The 24,246-nt window shown below is 22.7% G+C and overlaps 5 protein-coding genes across 5 annotated transcripts; all 5 read right to left on the reverse strand.

Annotated features, from left to right (window-relative positions):
- Positions 1 to 1,443: 1,443 nt before the first annotated feature.
- LOC108253174 (tRNA-2-methylthio-N(6)-dimethylallyladenosine synthase-like) lies at positions 1,444 to 3,077 on the reverse strand. Its single transcript, XM_017446686.2, has one exon. It carries the CDS (start codon positions 3,045 to 3,047, stop codon positions 1,704 to 1,706), a length of 1,344 nt encoding a protein of 447 aa, XP_017302175.1. The 5' UTR covers positions 3,048 to 3,077; the 3' UTR covers positions 1,444 to 1,703.
- Positions 3,078 to 8,669: 5,592 nt separating this feature from the next.
- LOC108253175 (tRNA-2-methylthio-N(6)-dimethylallyladenosine synthase-like) lies at positions 8,670 to 10,303 on the reverse strand. Its single transcript, XM_017446687.2, has one exon. The coding sequence runs from the start codon at positions 10,271 to 10,273 to the stop codon at positions 8,930 to 8,932; it is 1,344 nt and encodes a 447-aa protein (XP_017302176.1). The 5' UTR covers positions 10,274 to 10,303; the 3' UTR covers positions 8,670 to 8,929.
- A 143-nt stretch (positions 10,304 to 10,446) lies between these two features.
- On the reverse strand, positions 10,447 to 11,604 carry LOC108253178 (queuine tRNA-ribosyltransferase-like; the record flags this gene model as incomplete). Its single annotated transcript, XM_017446690.2, has 1 exon — positions 10,447 to 11,604. A coding segment is annotated over exon 1 (1,107 nt), but the record flags the coding sequence as incomplete, so codon positions are not given.
- A 2,775-nt stretch (positions 11,605 to 14,379) lies between these two features.
- Positions 14,380 to 16,013, reverse strand: LOC108253176 (tRNA-2-methylthio-N(6)-dimethylallyladenosine synthase-like). The gene has a single exon (XM_017446688.2). It carries the CDS (start codon positions 15,981 to 15,983, stop codon positions 14,640 to 14,642), a length of 1,344 nt encoding a protein of 447 aa, XP_017302177.1. The 5' UTR covers positions 15,984 to 16,013; the 3' UTR covers positions 14,380 to 14,639.
- A 6,786-nt stretch (positions 16,014 to 22,799) lies between these two features.
- On the reverse strand, positions 22,800 to 24,092 carry LOC108253179 (tyrosine--tRNA ligase-like). The gene has a single exon (XM_017446691.2). The coding sequence runs from the start codon at positions 24,089 to 24,091 to the stop codon at positions 22,832 to 22,834; it is 1,260 nt and encodes a 419-aa protein (XP_017302180.1). The 5' UTR covers position 24,092; the 3' UTR covers positions 22,800 to 22,831.
- Positions 24,093 to 24,246: the final 154 nt, after the last annotated feature.

Genomic DNA, 24,246 nt, shown 5'->3' on the forward strand with positions numbered 1-24,246 from the left:
ATTGGAATTTTTTCCATAACGACTATCTTTAGGGCGTCGAGATGGTTGTATATAAGAGACATTCCATGGTTCAGGTCCAATAGCTCTTAAAAAAGTTGCTGTATGTGAAGTTCCAGCTCCAACCTCGATATCATATGGTTGCAGTAATGCGCAACCATTAGAAGCCCAATAATTTTGTAAATTTAAAATAATTTGTTGAAATGTGAGCATTTTTACATACTTTAATTAATTTTGGATTCAAAATTTTTAAAAACTATATTTTAAAAATTAATTTTTACTTATTATATAAATTATGTATAAGGAGTAAAAATTCTTTCAGCTAAAACAACATGTACTTTACGTTCATCAGCTGAAATTATAGTAAATAAAATACCATCTTGTTCAATTTTATCCCCCTTAATCGGGACTCTTCGTAAATTATTAGCAATAAAACCACCTATAGTATTTGCATTTGTATTAGGTAACATTGTTCCGAGTACTTCATTACAATGTGAAATTTCAGTTAATCCTTTAATTCTCCAACAAGGACCTCGTTCACTATCTTTAACGGGAAGTATATCATCTTTATCTTTGTTTGTATCATATTCATCCTCAATATCTCCAACAATTTGTTCAAGAACATCTTCAATTGTAATAAGACCAGATACACCACCGTATTCATCTATAACAATTGCCATATGATTATGATTAGAACGAAAATCACGTAATAATACATTTAAACGTTTTGTTTCTGGAATAAAAATAGCTGGACGTATTGTTTTTCTTAAATCAAATGATTCATTAGCATAATAGCGTAATAAATCTTTTGCCAATAATATACCAATAACTTTATCTAGATCATTTTCAATTACTGGAAAACGTGAATGAGCAGTATTAAGAACATTTTGAATCCAACTCTTAATTGGTTTATTGATATTAATAATATCCATTTGTGATCGAGGTATCATGATTTTACGAACCGATAGATCTAATACTTTAAAAACACCTTTAATCATCGATAATGTATCAAAATCAATTAAATTACGAACATAAGCATCTTGTAATACATTAAGTAATTCTGTACGATTTTCTGGTTCGGAAGATATAAAAGATGTTAATCGTTCAAATAATGAGCGATTAGATTTATTAAAATTAGAATTATTTAAAAATTCTTGCATATTGATTTAAATTAAAAAATGGATTTTATATAAAAATAGAAAAATTATTTTTTTATAGAATTAGTGATTATTGTATGGATTCGATATATTTAATATTTTTAATAACCTAATTTCATTTTTTTTCATTTTATTTGCTTCAATAGTTGTTTTATGACAATAACCCTGAGCGTGCAATATTCCATGTATAATTAAATGAGCCACATGTTCTTCAATTATTTTTTTATATTTTTTTACTTCAAATTGAAGCACATCCACACAAAGCACAATATCTGCGTGTATTGGTTTATTTTTTTTTGAATATACAAAAGTTAATATATTTGTAGCATATTTTTTTTTTCGATAATTATAGTTTAATTTTTGTCCTTCAATAATATCAACAAATCTAATAGTTAATATAGCTGAAGAACATAAAGCCACTTTTACCCAATATTTAAGTAATGCATATGGAAAAAATTTTTTTAGACGAGAATCTTCATATTGTACAAATAATAATAATGATTTTTTATGGTTACTTAATAACATAATTTAAATTAAAGTTTTATAAATTTATATAATTTTTGCTTTTAATGAATTTGAGCAAATTTTTAAAATTTTAACATCAATTAATTTACCAATTAAATTAAGATTATTTGATCCGATATTAAAATTCACAATACGATTGTTTTCAGTTCGACCTTGCATTTCAAAAATATTTTTTTTAGATCTAGATTCGACTAAAATTTTTTGTGTACTACCAATCATTTTAAAATTAATTTTATTTACATTTTTTTTTATTATTTCTTGTAAATATTTTAAACGTTTTAATTTTATTTCATGAGATACATTATCTATTAAATTTGCAGCTGGAGTTCCTGGTCTTGGACTAAAAATAAAACTAAAACTTTTATCATATCCGATATTTTTTACTAATTTAATTAATTCATTAAAATCTTCATCAGTTTCCCCTGGAAACCCAACAATAAAATCGCTAGAAATAGAAATATCTGGTCGTATTTCACGTAAATTTTTTAATATTAATTTATATTCATTAATAGTATAACCTCTTTTCATTTTTGATAAAATTCTATCTGAACCATGTTGTGCTGGTAAATATAAATGATTAACTAATTTTGATGTTTTGGAGTAAGTATCGATTAAACGTTGAGTAAATTCTTTTGGATGACTAGTAATAAAACGAATACGTTTTATATCAGAAATATTTGCAATATATTCAATTAATAAAGGAAAATCTATGATTTGAGTAAATCCATTATTATCAATTATTGTATCTTTATAAGCATTTACATTTTGCCCAAGTAATGTAATTTCTTTTACTCCCTGTGAAATAAGTTCATATATTTCGTTTATTATACTATTAAATTTTCTAGAAACTTCTTCGCCTCTAGTGTAAGGAATTATACAATAACTACAGTATTTGCTGCAACCTTCCATAATAGATACAAAAGCAGTAATTCCATTAATTTTAGCTGGAGGCATATAGTCAAATTTTTCAATTTCTGGAAAATTAATATCAATTTGTGTTTTACCACTAATTTTACGTTTATAGATCATTTGAGGTAATCTATGTAAAGTTTTTGGTCCAAATATTATATCAACATATGGTGCTCTTTTTAAAATAGCTTGACCTTCTTGCGATGCAACACATCCACCAACACCAATCAATAAATTAGGTTTTTTTAATTTCAGTTTATATAATCTACCTAAGTTAGAAAAAATTTTTTCTTGAGCTTTAATACGTACAGAGCATGTATTAAGCAAAATAATGTCAGCTTCTTCTGGATCATTAGTTTTAATAATATTATTCGAATAGTTTAATATGTCAAAAATTTTATTTGAATCATATTCATTCATTTGACATCCAAAAGTTTTAATAAATAATTTTTTTTGCATAATACTTTTATAAATTTATTTTATAGTAATTTTTTTCGATATTTTATATGAAATTATACGAATAATAAAATAACAAAATATAATAAAAATAATATTATTTTTATTAAATTTTATATATTTAATTTTTTGATTTTTTTGTTTTTCAAGAAGGTTAAACTACATTTATTTTAACTTTTGTAAAATATAGCTATTCAAATATACCTGGTTTTAATTAGAAATAACCTTATTCAATTTAAAAATAGTACATATTACATATCTTTATTGAATATCGAATAAATTAAGACCAGAAGAGACGTTAATGTTAACAGATGACAAAAATATTATTGATATCCAATTTGCTTTCAATATAAAATAATACAGCAAATTGGATATTTAATAATATTAATCAAAAAAAAATAATTAGATAAGTTACTAAAACTGTAATTCTTTAAATTGTTGATCAAAATAAAACGAAATTATTTAGAAAGAATAAAAATTTCATTGGATGTCAATAAATTAATACAAAATATTTTAAATTATTACAATATGTCACTCAAAAATACAAGATGTTCAACCATAAAAAAGTGCATATATATTTGTTGTTAATGACTAAAAAATAAAGGACAAACTCTCGTTTAATATAAGAATAAAAAATATATAAATTTCGTATAATAATAAATAACAAGGCATAAAAATCATATTTTAAACAAAATATTTAATGAATATCCCAAATATCCAGAAATTACTAGAAATCGATATGTATCTTATCAAAATATTTTTGGCAATACAACAAAAATTATATTGAATACTCATTATAAAAATAATATGATTAATTTATTAATTTATAAATTTAGTTATATAAATTATTTTATTACATCATAAAGAATATTTTTAATCAATAAATTCATGAGAATATTGATCCTCATATATATTTTATTAATTTAGGAGATAAGGAACAAACACAAGATCTTTAATACAAATAGTGAAATTTAGTTCTATTCACTAGATAAGAAAAAAATTACCAAACGACGAACAATCCAAGAAGTAATTTCTAAATAACGTATAAATAACGAAATAAATACATTATAAATTAAAATTAAAATTAGACTAAACAAATTTGTTGACAAATATATAATCTGAAATCGAGAATACATTTACAAATAAATTACGCTCTATTCTAGAGGATAAGAAAATAAGAAAGAAATTTTTATAAAAATGTAGATTTTATATCATATAGAATTTACGAAAATTTTTTAATAAAAATTTAGAATTTTATAAATTTATCAAAGTTTTAAATCATTTAGTTTTTATAAAAAATATTTTTTATTGAATTAATTTTGAAAGATCAGCTATTACATTTAATAATTTATATATTTTTTTTAATAATATTAAACGATTAGTTTTTAATAATATATCTTGAGTAATTATTTTTATTTTTTTAAAGTATATATTAGTACTATCATATAATTTTATTAATAATTTTAATATTTCAAAAAATTCACCCTTAGAATATAAAATATCTACTTCTGGTTTAATTTTATTAATAATTATATATAAATTTATTTCTTCTGGTTTTTTAAGTAATTCATATTTTATTTTTTTATTCTCAAAAAAAGAACTATCTATTTTTTTAAGTATATTATGTATACGTTTATTAATGAAAAGTATTTTTTTAGATTCCGGTAATAAAATAAATGAATGAATAGCAATAATTTTATCATGAATATTAGATATAATATCCGGTTTTTTTTCTATTATTGCTTGAATTTCATTAAATTTATAATTTTTATAATTTAATAAAGTAAATAATCTATCATAAATAAATTTTAATAATTCCTTTATTGGGTTATTAAAATTTATATTTTTTTTAAATATATTTATTGTGATATTTAATAATTCTAAAATTGATAATGGAAGATTCTTTTCAATAAGTATACGTAATATACCTATTGTGCAACGACGTAACGCAAATGGATCTTTATCACCAGTTGGTTTTAAACCAATTCCCCAAATTCCAACTAATATTTCTAATTTATCAGATAAAGCCAATATTATAGATATAATATTTTTAGGCAAAGTATCACCAGAAAAACATGGTTTATAATGTTCTTTTATAGATTTTATTATTTCTATAGATTCTCCATCATTATATGCATAATAACTACCTATAACTCCTTGTAATTCTGGAAATTCTATAACCATACTAGTTAATAGATCAGATTTTGATAAAAATGCCGCACGTTCTACAAGTTTTGAATCTTCATTAAGTAAATTTGCTATCTTTATAGATATTTTACAAATACGTAAAGTACGTTCAAATTGATTTCCTAATTTATTATGGTAAATAACATCTTTTAAAAAAGGAACTCTATCAATTAATTTTTTTTTTTTATCTTGTTCGTAAAAAAAATTAGCATCTAATAAACGAGAATGAAGTACTTGTTCATTTCCTTTGATAATAAAATATGGATTATTAGTTTCTAAATTAGAAACTATTAAAAATTTAGAACATAAATTATTATTAGAATCTTTTAATGCAAAATATTTTTGATATTTTTGCATTATTAAAATTAAACATTCTTTTGGTATAGCTAAAAATGATTTATCAAATTTACACATATAAATTATTGGCCATTCTACTAAGGCCGTTACTTCATCTAATAATATTTCTGGCATCAATATTTTATATTTTCCAGCTGCTTTCAATAATAAATTTCTAATATATTTTTTACGATATTGAAAATTTGCAATAACTTTACCATCCCTATCAAGAATATCTGAATATTGTTCGGCAAAATTAATTTTAATATTTTTTTTTGATAAAAATCGATGACCTAATGTTTGATTACCAGAATTAAGTCCGAATAAATTTATTTTTATAATATCGTCGCCATGTAATACAAGTAATTTACGTACAGGTCTTATAAAACAAAATATTTTTTGAGTATTATTTATATAATTAAAATTTTGATAATTCATTGCTATAGGTATTTGTAATTTAGATATAGCTTTTTCTAAAATTTTTTGAAGAGATATTTTTAGTAAAACACCTTTTATAATATGATTATAAAAAAAAAATTCTACTTTTTTTTCTATATTTTTTTCTAATTGATTAAATTTAATTAATTTTATTCCAATTATTTTAGATAAATTATATAATTTTTTTTTTAATAAATCAGTTGGAGATTTAGATACATTATCTAAAGCTAATGAAACTGGAAGAATTTTTTTTCGAATTATTTTGTTATTAGAAATAGAACATACATTAGTTATACTAACAGCTAATCTTCTTGGAGTAGCATAAGAAGTTGCAAAAGAATTTTTTTCTAAAAAATTATTTTTTTTTAAGATTTCATAAAGAATATTAGAAAATTCATTAGAAATTTTATTAAGTATTTTCGATGGTAATTCTTCTGTTAAAAATTCAATTAGCAATGTTTTATTCATATTTATTTTTTATTATATTTTTATAAAAATAAGAATTATAAGTTTATTAAAAATTTATTATTTCTTTAACAATGGAAAACCAAGTTTTTTGCGTGTTTTATAATAAATTTTTGCTATTTTACAAGATAAAGTACGTATTCTTTTTATATAAGAAGCTCTTTCTGTAACAGAAATAATACCTCTAGCATCTAATAAATTAAAAGTATGCGTTGCTTTTAGCAACATTTCATATGCAGGTAATATTAATAAAAGTTTTAATAATCTTTTGGTTTCGGATTCATAATTATTAAACGTTAACAATAAAAAATTAGTATTTGAATATTCAAAATTATAATATGATTGTTCAAGTTCATTTTGATAAAAGATATCTTTATAAGTTAAATGAGTATTTTTTTTTCCAAGATTATTTGTAATATTTTTTGCCCATATTAAATCAAAAACATTTTCTACTCCTTGTAAATGCACCGCCAATCGCTCAATACCATATGTAATTTCACCTAAAATAGGTTGACAATTAAGTCCACCAATTTGTTGAAAATAAGTAAGTTGAGTAATTTCCATCCCATTTAACCAAATTTCCCAACCTACCCCCCATGCTCCAAGAGTAGGATTTTTCCAATTATCTTCAACAAAACGAATATCATTTTGTTTCAAATTTAATCCAAGAGAAATTAAAGAATAAAGATAAAGATCAATTATATTTTCTGGTGCTGGTTTTAATATTACTTGATATTGATAATAATGTTGAATGCGATTGGAATTTTTTCCATAACGACTATCTTTAGGGCGTCGAGATGGTTGTATATAAGAGACATTCCATGGTTCAGGTCCAATAGCTCTTAAAAAAGTTGCTGTATGTGAAGTTCCAGCTCCAACCTCGATATCATATGGTTGCAGTAATGCGCAACCATTAGAAGCCCAATAATTTTGTAAATTTAAAATAATTTGTTGAAATGTGAGCATTTTTACATACTTTAATTAATTTTGGATTCAAAATTTTTAAAAACTATATTTTAAAAATTAATTTTTACTTATTATATAAATTATGTATAAGGAGTAAAAATTCTTTCAGCTAAAACAACATGTACTTTACGTTCATCAGCTGAAATTATAGTAAATAAAATACCATCTTGTTCAATTTTATCCCCCTTAATCGGGACTCTTCGTAAATTATTAGCAATAAAACCACCTATAGTATTTGCATTTGTATTAGGTAACATTGTTCCGAGTACTTCATTACAATGTGAAATTTCAGTTAATCCTTTAATTCTCCAACAAGGACCTCGTTCACTATCTTTAACGGGAAGTATATCATCTTTATCTTTGTTTGTATCATATTCATCCTCAATATCTCCAACAATTTGTTCAAGAACATCTTCAATTGTAATAAGACCAGATACACCACCGTATTCATCTATAACAATTGCCATATGATTATGATTAGAACGAAAATCACGTAATAATACATTTAAACGTTTTGTTTCTGGAATAAAAATAGCTGGACGTATTGTTTTTCTTAAATCAAATGATTCATTAGCATAATAGCGTAATAAATCTTTTGCCAATAATATACCAATAACTTTATCTAGATCATTTTCAATTACTGGAAAACGTGAATGAGCAGTATTAAGAACATTTTGAATCCAACTCTTAATTGGTTTATTGATATTAATAATATCCATTTGTGATCGAGGTATCATGATTTTACGAACCGATAGATCTAATACTTTAAAAACACCTTTAATCATCGATAATGTATCAAAATCAATTAAATTACGAACATAAGCATCTTGTAATACATTAAGTAATTCTGTACGATTTTCTGGTTCGGAAGATATAAAAGATGTTAATCGTTCAAATAATGAGCGATTAGATTTATTAAAATTAGAATTATTTAAAAATTCTTGCATATTGATTTAAATTAAAAAATGGATTTTATATAAAAATAGAAAAATTATTTTTTTATAGAATTAGTGATTATTGTATGGATTCGATATATTTAATATTTTTAATAACCTAATTTCATTTTTTTTCATTTTATTTGCTTCAATAGTTGTTTTATGACAATAACCCTGAGCGTGCAATATTCCATGTATAATTAAATGAGCCACATGTTCTTCAATTATTTTTTTATATTTTTTTACTTCAAATTGAAGCACATCCACACAAAGCACAATATCTGCGTGTATTGGTTTATTTTTTTTTGAATATACAAAAGTTAATATATTTGTAGCATATTTTTTTTTTCGATAATTATAGTTTAATTTTTGTCCTTCAATAATATCAACAAATCTAATAGTTAATATAGCTGAAGAACATAAAGCCACTTTTACCCAATATTTAAGTAATGCATATGGAAAAAATTTTTTTAGACGAGAATCTTCATATTGTACAAATAATAATAATGATTTTTTATGGTTACTTAATAACATAATTTAAATTAAAGTTTTATAAATTTATATAATTTTTGCTTTTAATGAATTTGAGCAAATTTTTAAAATTTTAACATCAATTAATTTACCAATTAAATTAAGATTATTTGATCCGATATTAAAATTCACAATACGATTGTTTTCAGTTCGACCTTGCATTTCAAAAATATTTTTTTTAGATCTAGATTCGACTAAAATTTTTTGTGTACTACCAATCATTTTAAAATTAATTTTATTTACATTTTTTTTTATTATTTCTTGTAAATATTTTAAACGTTTTAATTTTATTTCATGAGATACATTATCTATTAAATTTGCAGCTGGAGTTCCTGGTCTTGGACTAAAAATAAAACTAAAACTTTTATCATATCCGATATTTTTTACTAATTTAATTAATTCATTAAAATCTTCATCAGTTTCCCCTGGAAACCCAACAATAAAATCGCTAGAAATAGAAATATCTGGTCGTATTTCACGTAAATTTTTTAATATTAATTTATATTCATTAATAGTATAACCTCTTTTCATTTTTGATAAAATTCTATCTGAACCATGTTGTGCTGGTAAATATAAATGATTAACTAATTTTGATGTTTTGGAGTAAGTATCGATTAAACGTTGAGTAAATTCTTTTGGATGACTAGTAATAAAACGAATACGTTTTATATCAGAAATATTTGCAATATATTCAATTAATAAAGGAAAATCTATGATTTGAGTAAATCCATTATTATCAATTATTGTATCTTTATAAGCATTTACATTTTGCCCAAGTAATGTAATTTCTTTTACTCCCTGTGAAATAAGTTCATATATTTCGTTTATTATACTATTAAATTTTCTAGAAACTTCTTCGCCTCTAGTGTAAGGAATTATACAATAACTACAGTATTTGCTGCAACCTTCCATAATAGATACAAAAGCAGTAATTCCATTAATTTTAGCTGGAGGCATATAGTCAAATTTTTCAATTTCTGGAAAATTAATATCAATTTGTGTTTTACCACTAATTTTACGTTTATAGATCATTTGAGGTAATCTATGTAAAGTTTTTGGTCCAAATATTATATCAACATATGGTGCTCTTTTTAAAATAGCTTGACCTTCTTGCGATGCAACACATCCACCAACACCAATCAATAAATTAGGTTTTTTTAATTTCAGTTTATATAATCTACCTAAGTTAGAAAAAATTTTTTCTTGAGCTTTAATACGTACAGAGCATGTATTAAGCAAAATAATGTCAGCTTCTTCTGGATCATTAGTTTTAATAATATTATTCGAATAGTTTAATATGTCAAAAATTTTATTTGAATCATATTCATTCATTTGACATCCAAAAGTTTTAATAAATAATTTTTTTTGCATAATACTTTTATAAATTTATTTTATAGTAATTTTTTTCGATATTTTATATGAAATTATACGAATAATAAAATAACAAAATATAATAAAAATAATATTATTTTTATTAAATTTTACAGTACTGATTTTTATTAAATAAATAAATAATTTTAAAATTTATTTTCATATTTTCTATTTTCACAAAAATCTTTTACAAATTTTTCAAAAATATTATTGTTGATAGATAATCTAATTTTTCTCATTAATTGAAAATAATAATATAAATTATGAATAGTATTTAATCGAGATCCTAATATTTCCCCTTTTCTATGCAAGTAATGTAGATAGGATCGTGAAAAATTTTTACAAGTATAACAATTACAACTATAATCCAACGGATTTTTATCAAATTTATATCGAGCATTTTTAATTTTAATATTACCAAAATTAGTAAATAATAAACCATTTCTTGCATTACGCGTTGGTATTATACAATCAAACATATCAATACCATTTGAAACCGCCATTATTATATCCTCAGGAGTTCCGGCGCCCATAAGATAATGCGGTTTATCAATTGGTAATTTTGGTCCAATATATTGTAATATTTTTATCATTTTTTTTTTGGGTTCCCCAACTGATAAGCCCCCTATAGCAAAACCATCAAAACCAATTTCTTTTAGTTTTTCTAGGGATTCATCTCGTAAATTTTTAAACATACCTCCTTGTACTATACAAAATAAAGAATTTTTATTATTTATTTTATAAAATTCTTCTTTAGACCTTTGCGCCCAACGCAATGACATTTTCATTGAATTTTCTACTTCATTTTCACTAAGAATGCGATTATAAATTTTATATGGCGTGCATTCATCAAGTTGCATTACAATATCGGAATTTAATATTTTTTGAATTTTCATAGATATTTCTGGTGATAGAAATAATTTATCCCCATTAATTGGAGAAAAAAAATAAATTCCTTTTTCAGTTATTTTATTTCTTTTACTTAAAGAAAAAACTTGAAACCCACCAGAGTCAGTAAGAATCAACCTATTCCAATTTATAAATTTATGTAAACCACCAAATTTAGAGATTACATCCAATCCAGGACGCATCCATAAATGAAAAGAATTATTCAATATAATATTATATTTCATTTCTATAAGTTCCAATGGAGATATTGCTTTGACTGATCCATAAGTACCTACAGGCATAAAAATTGGTGTTTTTACAAAAAAATTATTTAATTTAATAATACCACTTCGTGCGTTTCCACTTGTTGTTAATATTTTAAAATTTAACATAAAATTTATACTTTTAAAAATATTTTATATATCCTGTATATTAATATGCAATATTCGAAAAATTACGATATTGTAAACAGTACTGATTCAGTAAAAAAATTAAGAATAAAATATAAATTTTAATTTTCAATATTCATATTATGTATAAAATATTATTAAATAAATTTATCATATAATCTTTTAAATAATTAAATATTTTTTATTGATCTTGTTGATAAAAAATTATTTTTTAAAATTTTATATATAAATTATAAAAACAGAATAACAAATTGTAAAAGAATATTTTTAAAATATTTTTAATAATTAATGAAATTTTATTCAATATAAAATTTTTATAAAATAAAATTGTATAAATTAAAATAAATATATTAAACTGTGTTCCATCTATAAATTTTTTGCTATATAAAGGAGAACATTAAATGGCGCGAATTTGTCAAATAACAAAAAAAAAACCAATAGTCGGTAATAATGTTTCTCATGCAAATAATAAAACCAAACGAAGATTTTTACCTAATTTACATAATCATCGTATTTTTATTGATTCTGAAAATCGTTGGATTTCTCTTCGTATTTCAAATTCTGGTTTGCGAATTATTAACAAAATTGGTATACATGCAGTTTTATCTAATATGAAAAAAAATAATAAAAAATAATATTATAAACATTATAAAATAAAAGGAAAAAATTATTCACAATGGCTAAATCAGGACGCGATAAAATTAAATTACAATCTACTGCTGGTACTGGACATTTTTATACAACAACTAAAAATAAACGTTCTACATTAAAAAAAATTAAAATAATGAAATTTGATCCAAAAATAAGAAAACATGTTTTTTATAAAGAAAAAAAAATAAAGTAATTAAATTTTTAATATTTTGAAAATAAAATGCCATTTTTAATGGCATTATTAATATTTAATTTTTAAAAATATATTTTAATTATTAGAATTCTTAAATTTTAATAACTGTTCTTGTAATTTATGTAAAATAGTAGAAAGATTATTAATTCGTTCTTGTTCTTTTACTATTATTTTTTTTGGAGCTTTTTTTATAAAAAATTCATTATTAATATTTTTTTGTGCTCTATTAATTATAATACTAATTTTATTAATTTCTTTAGAAATACGTTCTTTTTCTTCTATAATATTTATTTTTGCAATTAGCATAAATTTAATATTATCAAAAATAATAACAGGAGATATTGAGTTAACAGGTAAGGCATTAACTACTTTTATATTTGATAATTTTGCTAATTCCTGAAGATATGGAAAAAATGATATTAAATAATTATCATTATTTTTTGATTCTATATATAATGGTATACGGGATGCAGGAGATAATTTCATTTCTCCTCTTAAATTTCTGCATGCATTAACATATATCTTTAATTGTTTTATCCATTTTTCAGATTTTTTATCTATCTTATTTAAATTAATTGTTGGATAATTTTGAACCATAATTGATTTTTTTTTTTCATTAATTTTTCCATTTTTTAATGGAAAAATTTTTTGCCATAAATCCTCAGTTATAAATGGAATAATTGGATGAGCTAAACGTAATAAAGTTTCCAGTACATATAATAAGGTATTACAAGTATTTAATTTGCAATATTTATCATTACTTTTTAATTGAATTTTAGCGATTTCTAAATACCAATCACAATATTCATGCCATATAAATTTATAAATAGCTGATGCAATATTATCAAAACGATAATTAGAAAACTCTTTTCTAATCTTTAAATTTGTTTTTTGTAATAAAGAAATAATCCAACGATCAGCTTTTAATAATTTTATTTTTTTATTATTAATATTTTTATATAGTATTTGCATTTGTATTAGGTAACATTGTTCCGAGTACTTCATTACAATGTGAAATTTCAGTTAATCCTTTAATTCTCCAACAAGGACCTCGTTCACTATCTTTAACGGGAAGTATATCATCTTTATCTTTGTTTGTATCATATTCATCCTCAATATCTCCAACAATTTGTTCAAGAACATCTTCAATTGTAATAAGACCAGATACACCACCGTATTCATCTATAACAATTGCCATATGATTATGATTAGAACGAAAATCACGTAATAATACATTTAAACGTTTTGTTTCTGGAATAAAAATAGCTGGACGTATTGTTTTTCTTAAATCAAATGATTCATTAGCATAATAGCGTAATAAATCTTTTGCCAATAATATACCAATAACTTTATCTAGATCATTTTCAATTACTGGAAAACGTGAATGAGCAGTATTAAGAACATTTTGAATCCAACTCTTAATTGGTTTATTGATATTAATAATATCCATTTGTGATCGAGGTATCATGATTTTACGAACCGATAGATCTAATACTTTAAAAACACCTTTAATCATCGATAATGTATCAAAATCAATTAAATTACGAACATAAGCATCTTGTAATACATTAAGTAATTCTGTACGATTTTCTGGTTCGGAAGATATAAAAGATGTTAATCGTTCAAATAATGAGCGATTAGATTTATTAAAATTAGAATTATTTAAAAATTCTTGCATATTGATTTAAATTAAAAAATGGATTTTATATAAAAATAGAAAAATTATTTTTTTATAGAATTAGTGATTATTGTATGGATTCGATATATTTAATATTTTTAATAACCTAATTTCATTTTTTTTCATTTTATTTGCTTCAATAGTTGTTTTATGACAATAACCCTGAGCGTGCAATATTCCATGTATAATTAAATGAGCCACATGTTCTTCAATTATTTTTTTATATTTTTTTACTTCAAATTGAAGCACATCCACACAAAGCACAATATCTGCGTGTATTGGTTTATTTTTTTTTGAATATACAAAAGTTAATATATTTGTAGCATATTTTTTTTTTCGATAATTATAGTTTAATTTTTGTCCTTCAATAATATCAACAAATCTAATAGTTAATATAGCTGAAGAACATAAAGCCACTTTTACCCAATATTTAAGTAATGCATATGGAAAAAATTTTTTTAGACGAGAATCTTCATATTGTACAAATAATAATAATGATTTTTTATGGTTACTTAATAACATAATTTAAATTAAAGTTTTATAAATTTATATAATTTTTGCTTTTAATGAATTTGAGCAAATTTTTAAAATTTTAACATCAATTAATTTACCAATTAAATTAAGATTATTTGATCCGATATTAAAATTCACAATACGATTGTTTTCAGTTCGACCTTGCATTTCAAAAATATTTTTTTTAGATCTAGATTCGACTAAAATTTTTTGTGTACTACCAATCATTTTAAAATTAATTTTATTTACATTTTTTTTTATTATTTCTTGTAAATATTTTAAACGTTTTAATTTTATTTCATGAGATACATTATCTATTAAATTTGCAGCTGGAGTTCCTGGTCTTGGACTAAAAATAAAACTAAAACTTTTATCATATCCGATATTTTTTACTAATTTAATTAATTCATTAAAATCTTCATCAGTTTCCCCTGGAAACCCAACAATAAAATCGCTAGAAATAGAAATATCTGGTCGTATTTCACGTAAATTTTTTAATATTAATTTATATTCATTAATAGTATAACCTCTTTTCATTTTTGATAAAATTCTATCTGAACCATGTTGTGCTGGTAAATATAAATGATTAACTAATTTTGATGTTTTGGAGTAAGTATCGATTAAACGTTGAGTAAATTCTTTTGGATGACTAGTAATAAAACGAATACGTTTTATATCAGAAATATTTGCAATATATTCAATTAATAAAGGAAAATCTATGATTTGAGTAAATCCATTATTATCAATTATTGTATCTTTATAAGCATTTACATTTTGCCCAAGTAATGTAATTTCTTTTACTCCCTGTGAAATAAGTTCATATATTTCGTTTATTATACTATTAAATTTTCTAGAAACTTCTTCGCCTCTAGTGTAAGGAATTATACAATAACTACAGTATTTGCTGCAACCTTCCATAATAGATACAAAAGCAGTAATTCCATTAATTTTAGCTGGAGGCATATAGTCAAATTTTTCAATTTCTGGAAAATTAATATCAATTTGTGTTTTACCACTAATTTTACGTTTATAGATCATTTGAGGTAATCTATGTAAAGTTTTTGGTCCAAATATTATATCAACATATGGTGCTCTTTTTAAAATAGCTTGACCTTCTTGCGATGCAACACATCCACCAACACCAATCAATAAATTAGGTTTTTTTAATTTCAGTTTATATAATCTACCTAAGTTAGAAAAAATTTTTTCTTGAGCTTTAATACGTACAGAGCATGTATTAAGCAAAATAATGTCAGCTTCTTCTGGATCATTAGTTTTAATAATATTATTCGAATAGTTTAATATGTCAAAAATTTTATTTGAATCATATTCATTCATTTGACATCCAAAAGTTTTAATAAATAATTTTTTTTGCATAATACTTTTATAAATTTATTTTATAGTAATTTTTTTCGATATTTTATATGAAATTATACGAATAATAAAATAACAAAATATAATAAAAATAATATTATTTTTATTAAATTTTATATATTTAATTTTTATTAAATAAATAAATAATTTTAAAATTTATTTTCATATTTTCTATTTTCACAAAAATCTTTTACAAATTTTTCAAAAATATTATTGTTGATAGATAATCTAATTTTTCTCATTAATTGAAAATAATAATATAAATTATGAATAGTATTTAATCGAGATCCTAATATTTCCCCTTTTCTATGCAAGTAATGTAGATAGGATCGTGAAAAATTTTTACAAGTATAACAATTACAACTATAATCCAACGGATTTTTATCAAATTTATATCGAGCATTTTTAATTTTAATATTACCAAAATTAGTAAATAATAAACCATTTCTTGCATTACGCGTTGGTATTATACAATCAAACATATCAATACCATTTGAAACCGCCATTATTATATCCTCAGGAGTTCCGGCGCCCATAAGATAATGCGGTTTATCAATTGGTAATTTTGGTCCAATATATTGTAATATTTTTATCATTTTTTTTTTGGGTTCCCCAACTGATAAGCCCCCTATAGCAAAACCATCAAAACCAATTTCTTTTAGTTTTTCTAGGGATTCATCTCGTAAATTTTTAAACATACCTCCTTGTACTATACAAAATAAAGAATTTTTATTATTTATTTTATAAAATTCTTCTTTAGACCTTTGCGCCCAACGCAATGACATTTTCATTGAATTTTCTACTTCATTTTCACTAAGAATGCGATTATAAATTTTATATGGCGTGCATTCATCAAGTTGCATTACAATATCGGAATTTAATATTTTTTGAATTTTCATAGATATTTCTGGTGATAGAAATAATTTATCCCCATTAATTGGAGAAAAAAAATAAATTCCTTTTTCAGTTATTTTATTTCTTTTACTTAAAGAAAAAACTTGAAACCCACCAGAGTCAGTAAGAATCAACCTATTCCAATTTATAAATTTATGTAAACCACCAAATTTAGAGATTACATCCAATCCAGGACGCATCCATAAATGAAAAGAATTATTCAATATAATATTATATTTCATTTCTATAAGTTCCAATGGAGATATTGCTTTGACTGATCCATAAGTACCTACAGGCATAAAAATTGGTGTTTTTACAAAAAAATTATTTAATTTAATAATACCACTTCGTGCGTTTCCACTTGTTGTTAATATTTTAAAATTTAACATAAAATTTATACTTTTAAAAATATTTTATATATCCTGTATATTAATATGCAATATTCGAAAAATTACGATATTGTAAAGTAATTTAATTCAGTAAAAAAATTAAGAATAAAATATAAATTTTAATTTTCAATATTCATATTATGTATAAAATATTATTAAATAAATTTATCATATAATCTTTTAAATAATTAAATATTTTTTATTGATCTTGTTGATAAAAAATTATTTTTTAAAATTTTATATATAAATTATAAAAACAGAATAACAAATTGTAAAAGAATATTTTTAAAATATTTTTAATAATTAATGAAATTTTATTCAATATAAAATTTTTATAAAATAAAATTGTATAAATTAAAATAAATATATTAAACTGTGTTCCATCTATAAATTTTTTGCTATATAAAGGAGAACATTAAATGGCGCGAATTTGTCAAATAACAAAAAAAAAACCAATAGTCGGTAATAATGTTTCTCATGCAAATAATAAAACCAAACGAAGATTTTTACCTAATTTACATAATCATCGTATTTTTATTGATTCTGAAAATCGTTGGATTTCTCTTCGTATTTCAAATTCTGGTTTGCGAATTATTAACAAAATTGGTATACATGCAGTTTTATCTAATATGAAAAAAAATAATAAAAAATAATATTATAAACATTATAAAATAAAAGGAAAAAATTATTCACAATGGCTAAATCAGGACGCGATAAAATTAAATTACAATCTACTGCTGGTACTGGACATTTTTATACAACAACTAAAAATAAACGTTCTACATTAAAAAAAATTAAAATAATGAAATTTGATCCAAAAATAAGAAAACATGTTTTTTATAAAGAAAAAAAAATAAAGTAATTAAATTTTTAATATTTTGAAAATAAAATGCCATTTTTAATGGCATTATTAATATTTAATTTTTAAAAATATATTTTAATTATTAGAATTCTTAAATTTTAATAACTGTTCTTGTAATTTATGTAAAATAGTAGAAAGATTATTAATTCGTTCTTGTTCTTTTACTATTATTTTTTTTGGAGCTTTTTTTATAAAAAATTCATTATTAATATTTTTTTGTGCTCTATTAATTATAATACTAATTTTATTAATTTCTTTAGAAATACGTTCTTTTTCTTCTATAATATTTATTTTTGCAATTAGCATAAATTTAATATTATCAAAAATAATAACAGGAGATATTGAGTTAACAGGTAAGGCATTAACTACTTTTATATTTGATAATTTTGCTAATTCCTGAAGATATGGAAAAAATGATATTAAATAATTATCATTATTTTTTGATTCTATATATAATGGTATACGGGATGCAGGAGATAATTTCATTTCTCCTCTTAAATTTCTGCATGCATTAACATATATCTTTAATTGTTTTATCCATTTTTCAGATTTTTTATCTATCTTATTTAAATTAATTGTTGGATAATTTTGAACCATAATTGATTTTTTTTTTTCATTAATTTTTCCATTTTTTAATGGAAAAATTTTTTGCCATAAATCCTCAGTTATAAATGGAATAATTGGATGAGCTAAACGTAATAAAGTTTCCAGTACATATAATAAGGTATTACAAGTATTTAATTTGCAATATTTATCATTACTTTTTAATTGAATTTTAGCGATTTCTAAATACCAATCACAATATTCATGCCATATAAATTTATAAATAGCTGATGCAATATTATCAAAACGATAATTAGAAAACTCTTTTCTAATCTTTAAATTTGTTTTTTGTAATAAAGAAATAATCCAACGATCAGCTTTTAATAATTTTATTTTTTTATTATTAATATTTTTATATTCAATAGAATTATAATTGCAAGATAAAACATTAATTTGTACAAAACGAGCAGCATTCCATAATTTATTACAAAAATTACGATAACCTTGACAGCGTTTTAAATCGAAATTAATATTACGTCCTAATGTTGATAAAGAAATAAATGTAAAACGTAATGCATCAGCCCCAAATGCAGATATTCCATTTGGAAATTCTTTTTTTGTTATTTTTGTTATATCATTTATTTTTTTTAAATCTTCTAATGCATAAACACGTTTCTCAATTAAATCTTTTAGTTTAATGCCATTTATTACATCCATTGGATCTAGTATATTATTTTTTGATTTAGACATTTTTTTACCATGACTATCTCGTACAAGACCATGTATATAAACTTTTTTAAATGGAATTTTCCCTGTAAAATGAGTAGTCATCATAATCATTCTTATAACCCAAAAAAATAAAATATCAAATCCTGTAATTAAAATAGAATATGGAATATAAAATTTATATTCTTGTGTTTTTTTTTTAGGCCATCCTAATATCGAAAAAGGCAAAATAGAAGAAGAAAACCAAGTATCTAGTACATCTTCGTCTCTATATATTTTTTTTTTACCAGCTTGAATTTGTGCATCAAATTCATTACGAGCTACATAAATTTTTCCATCTTCATCATACCATACTGGAATTTGATGCCCCCACCATAATTGACGAGATATACACCAATCTTCAATATTATTTAACCATTTTTTATAAATATTATTCCAATCTTTAGGAATTAATTTTATTTCATTATTTTTAATTTTTTCTAAAGCTACTTCTGCAATTGATTTCCCAGAAAAATATGTTTCTTTTGGGGTAGGTTTATTGACAGCAATAAACCATTGATTTGTTAACATAGGTTCAATTATTGATCCCGTACGATCTCCTCTAGGTATTAATATTTTATGAGCTTTAATTTGTTCTAATAAACCCATATTATTAAGATCATTAATAATTTTTTTACGAGCAACAAATCGATCTAATTTATGATATACAATAGGTATAATATCCTTTTCTATTATTTTAGCATCTGATGTAAATATATTAATTTGTGGTAAATTATGTTTTTTTCCTATTATATAATCTATAAAATCATGCGCAGGTGTAATTTTCATACAACCTGTCCCAAATGTTTTATCAATATATTCATTTTCTTCAATAATAGGAATATAACGATTACATAATGGTAATTTTAGTAATTTACCGATTAAATGAGTATAACGTTTATCGTTTTTTGATACCGCCACTGCAGTATCCCCTATAATTGTTTCTGGTCGAGTAGTAGCAACTGTAATAAAATCACTGTTGTCAGCTAATGGATAACGAATATACCATATAAAACCATCTTCTTCTTTTGATACAACCTCTAAATCAGATATTGCGGTATTTAATTTTGGATCCCAATTAACTATGCGTTTACCACGATAAATTAAACCTTGTTCAAATAATTTTACAAAAACTTCTGTAACAACACTAGATATGTTTTCATTCATTGTAAAATATTCTTTACTCCAATCAATTGATATTCCTAATTGTCGCATTTGATTAGATATATTAAAACTAGATTTTTTTTTCCATTCCAATATTTTTTCAATATATTTTTTTCTACCAATATCTTGTCTTGTTATTTTTTTTATATCAAGTTCACGCTCAATTATCATTTGAGTAGCAATACCTGCATGATCAAATCCAGGAATCCATATTGTATTAAATTTACGCATTCTATGATAACGAACTAAGCTATCTGTAATAGTTTGATTAAATGCATGCCCCATATGCAAAATACCAGTAATATTTGGGGGTGGAAGTTGTAAAACAAAAAAAGGGTTTTTTGAATTTATGACTTGGGTAAAATATCCTCGTTTTTCCCATTCTTTTTTCCAAAAATTTTCAATTTTATTTGATTCAAAAGACTTTATTAATTCCATATATCTTTTTATAAAAATTAATTTTTATTTTTTAATAACAATAGAACTTAAAAAATTTAAATCTACAAATATTTTTTATAAAATAATATTTGTAGATTTAACATTTTTAAATAATGTACATTTTTTCGTAAAGATTTTACATTTTCACGTGCAATAATATTTGATCCAATAGTGGCTTGAATAGTTACATCAAACATTTGTCTTGGTATTAATTCTTTCATTTTATCTACTATAGCTTTTCCTTTGTGTCTACTATTAATTCGATGTGAAATACTCGAAAGAGCATCAATTTTTTCATTATTTATTAATATATCAAGCTTAACAACATCAGAAGATCGATATTCTTTAAATTCATACTCCATAGAAGCAAAACCATGAGAAATAGATTTTAAAGTATCAAAAAAATCAAATATTATTTCGGACATAGGAATTTCATATGTTAATTTTACATGCATACCATGATAATCTATATTAATTTGTATACCTCTTCTATGGATACATAATTTCATAATAACCCCAACATATTCTTTTGGTGTATATAAATTAATTATAACAATTGGTTCCTGAATTTCTAAAATTTTAACTGTTTCTGGTATTTGAGAAGGATTATCTATCATTAATATAGTATTATTTTTCATTAAAACCTTGTAAATTACAGTTGGGGCAGTAGTAATTAAATCAATATTAAATTCTCTTTTTAATCTTTCTTGAACTATTTCCATATGTAATAAACCAAGAAATCCACAACGAAATCCAAAACCTAATGCTTGAGATTTTTCTATATTATATTTTAATGCTGAATCATTTAATTTAAGTTTTTCTAATGATTTTTTTAAGATATTAAATTCATTATTTTTTAATGGAAATAATCCAGAAAATACTTGTGGTTGAACTTTTTTAAATCCTGGTAATACATTTAAAGATGGAAAGTTTGCTGATGTTATAGTATCTCCAACTTTTGCTATTTTTACTTCTTTAATTCCAGCCACAATAAAACCAACTTGTCCCGCTGATAATGATAAACATTGATATGATTTTGGAGTAAAAATTCCGATATTCTCTACTAAATGCTTTGTACCATTGGACATTAATAAAATTTTTTCTTTAATATGCAATTTACCATTAATCACACGAACCAACATTACTACACCAACATAATTATCAAACCATGAATCAATAATTAAAGCTTGTAAAGGAGCATTAATATTACCTTTAGGATACGGAATTCTATAAATTAAATTTTCTAATATTTCTAAAACACCAAAACCAGTTTTACCGGAACAAAATATTGCGTTTTTAGAATTAATTCCAATTATATTTTCTATTTCTAAAAGAGTATTATTTATATTTGCATTAGGTAAATCAATTTTATTTAATACCGGTATTACTTTAACATTCATGTCAATTGCCATATAACAATTCGCAACAGTTTGAGCTTCAACTCCTTGAGTTGCATCAATTAATAATAGAGCTCCTTCACATGCAGATAATGAACGATTAACTTCATAACTAAAGTCAACATGACCAGGTGTATCTATTAAATTTAAATTATAAATTAAACCATTTTTTGCTTTATATGATAAAGCGGCGGTTTGGGCTTTTATAGTAATTCCTCTTTCTCGTTCAATATCCATAGAATCTAAAACCTGAGATTCCATTTCTCGAGTAGATAATCCTCCACAAATTTGAATAATACGATCTGCTAATGTTGATTTTCCGTGATCAATATGAGCGATAATAGAAAAATTTCGTATATTTTTCATTTTTTTTATTTTTTAGAAAATTATAAATATTAATTATAGTAATTTTACTCGGATAAACTTACGTTTTCCAACTTGTAATACAAAAGTACCACTATTTAATTGTAAATTTTTATCACTAATTATAACTCCATTAACGCGAATTCCCCTTTGCTCAATCATTCTTAGTGCGCTAGAAATAGAGGGACATAAGTTAATTTTTTTAAGTAAATTTCCAATATAAAATGGTGCACCATGTATTTCTAATTCCGGAATATTATCTGGAATCTCACCTTTAGAACGTTTTATAAAATCATATAAAGCATTTTTAGCCGCAGATTTTGAATGAAAACGAGTTACAATTTTTTTAGCTAAAATAATCTTAAAATCACGAGGATTTTTTCCGGCAATAATTTCTGTTTTAAAATTAGAAATAGTATTTAAGGAATATTTAAGTATTAATTCATAATAACGCCACATCATTGAGTCAGATATGCTCATTATTTTAGCAAACATAATATTACTCGGCTCAGTAATACCAATATAATTATCTTTGGATTTTGACATTTTCTGAATTCCATCTAAACCCTCTAATAATGGCATTGTTAAAGTACATTGGGGTTCTTGAAAATAATTTCTTTGTATTTCTCTAGCAACTAATAAATTAAATTTTTGATCTACTCCTCCTAATTCAAGATCAGATTTTAATGCCACTGAATCATAACCTTGAATTAGAGGATATAAAAATTCATGTATTGAGATTGATATTCCATTTTTATATCTTTTTGTAAAATCATCTCTTTCCATCATACGAGCTACATTATAATAAGATGTTAATTTAATAATATCTTTTGCACTTAATTTATTACACCATTTAGAATTATAACAAATCTTAGTTTTTTCTATATCTAATATTAAAGAAATTTGTGAAAAATAAGTTTGCGCATTAAAATTAATTTGTTCATCTGTTAATAATGGACGAGTAATATTTTTTCCAGTTGGGTCACCAATTATTGCAGTAAAATCTCCAACTAAAAAAATTACCTGATGACCTAGATTTTGTAATTGATGCAATTTATCTAAAACTATAATATGTCCCAAATGTATATCAGGACTAGTTGGATCAAATCCAAGTTTAATACGTAAAGGTTTATTTGTATTTTCAGAACGTATTAATTTTTTTATAAGCTCTTCTTCCAATAATAATTCTTTAGTGCCATTTTTAATTATTTCTAATGAATTAAATATTTTATCAGATATAAGAAAAGGTTTTATTGAAGAGTTATTTTTAATTTTATATTTTAATTTAGAATTCATTCATAATAATTTAGTTATTTTAAAAAAATTTTTTATTAATAATTTTTATCACATTTTTATATAAAATTTTAAAAAATTTTTGTGTATTAATAAGTTTAAAATTATTTAATTATTCATTTGAAAATTAAATTGATATAAATTTAAATTCAGTACTG

Source organism: Diaphorina citri, unplaced genomic scaffold (assembly GCF_000475195.1).
Source record: "Diaphorina citri unplaced genomic scaffold, Diaci psyllid genome assembly version 1.1 scaffold1348, whole genome shotgun sequence".
Taxonomy (NCBI): Eukaryota; Metazoa; Arthropoda; class Insecta; order Hemiptera; family Psyllidae; genus Diaphorina; species Diaphorina citri.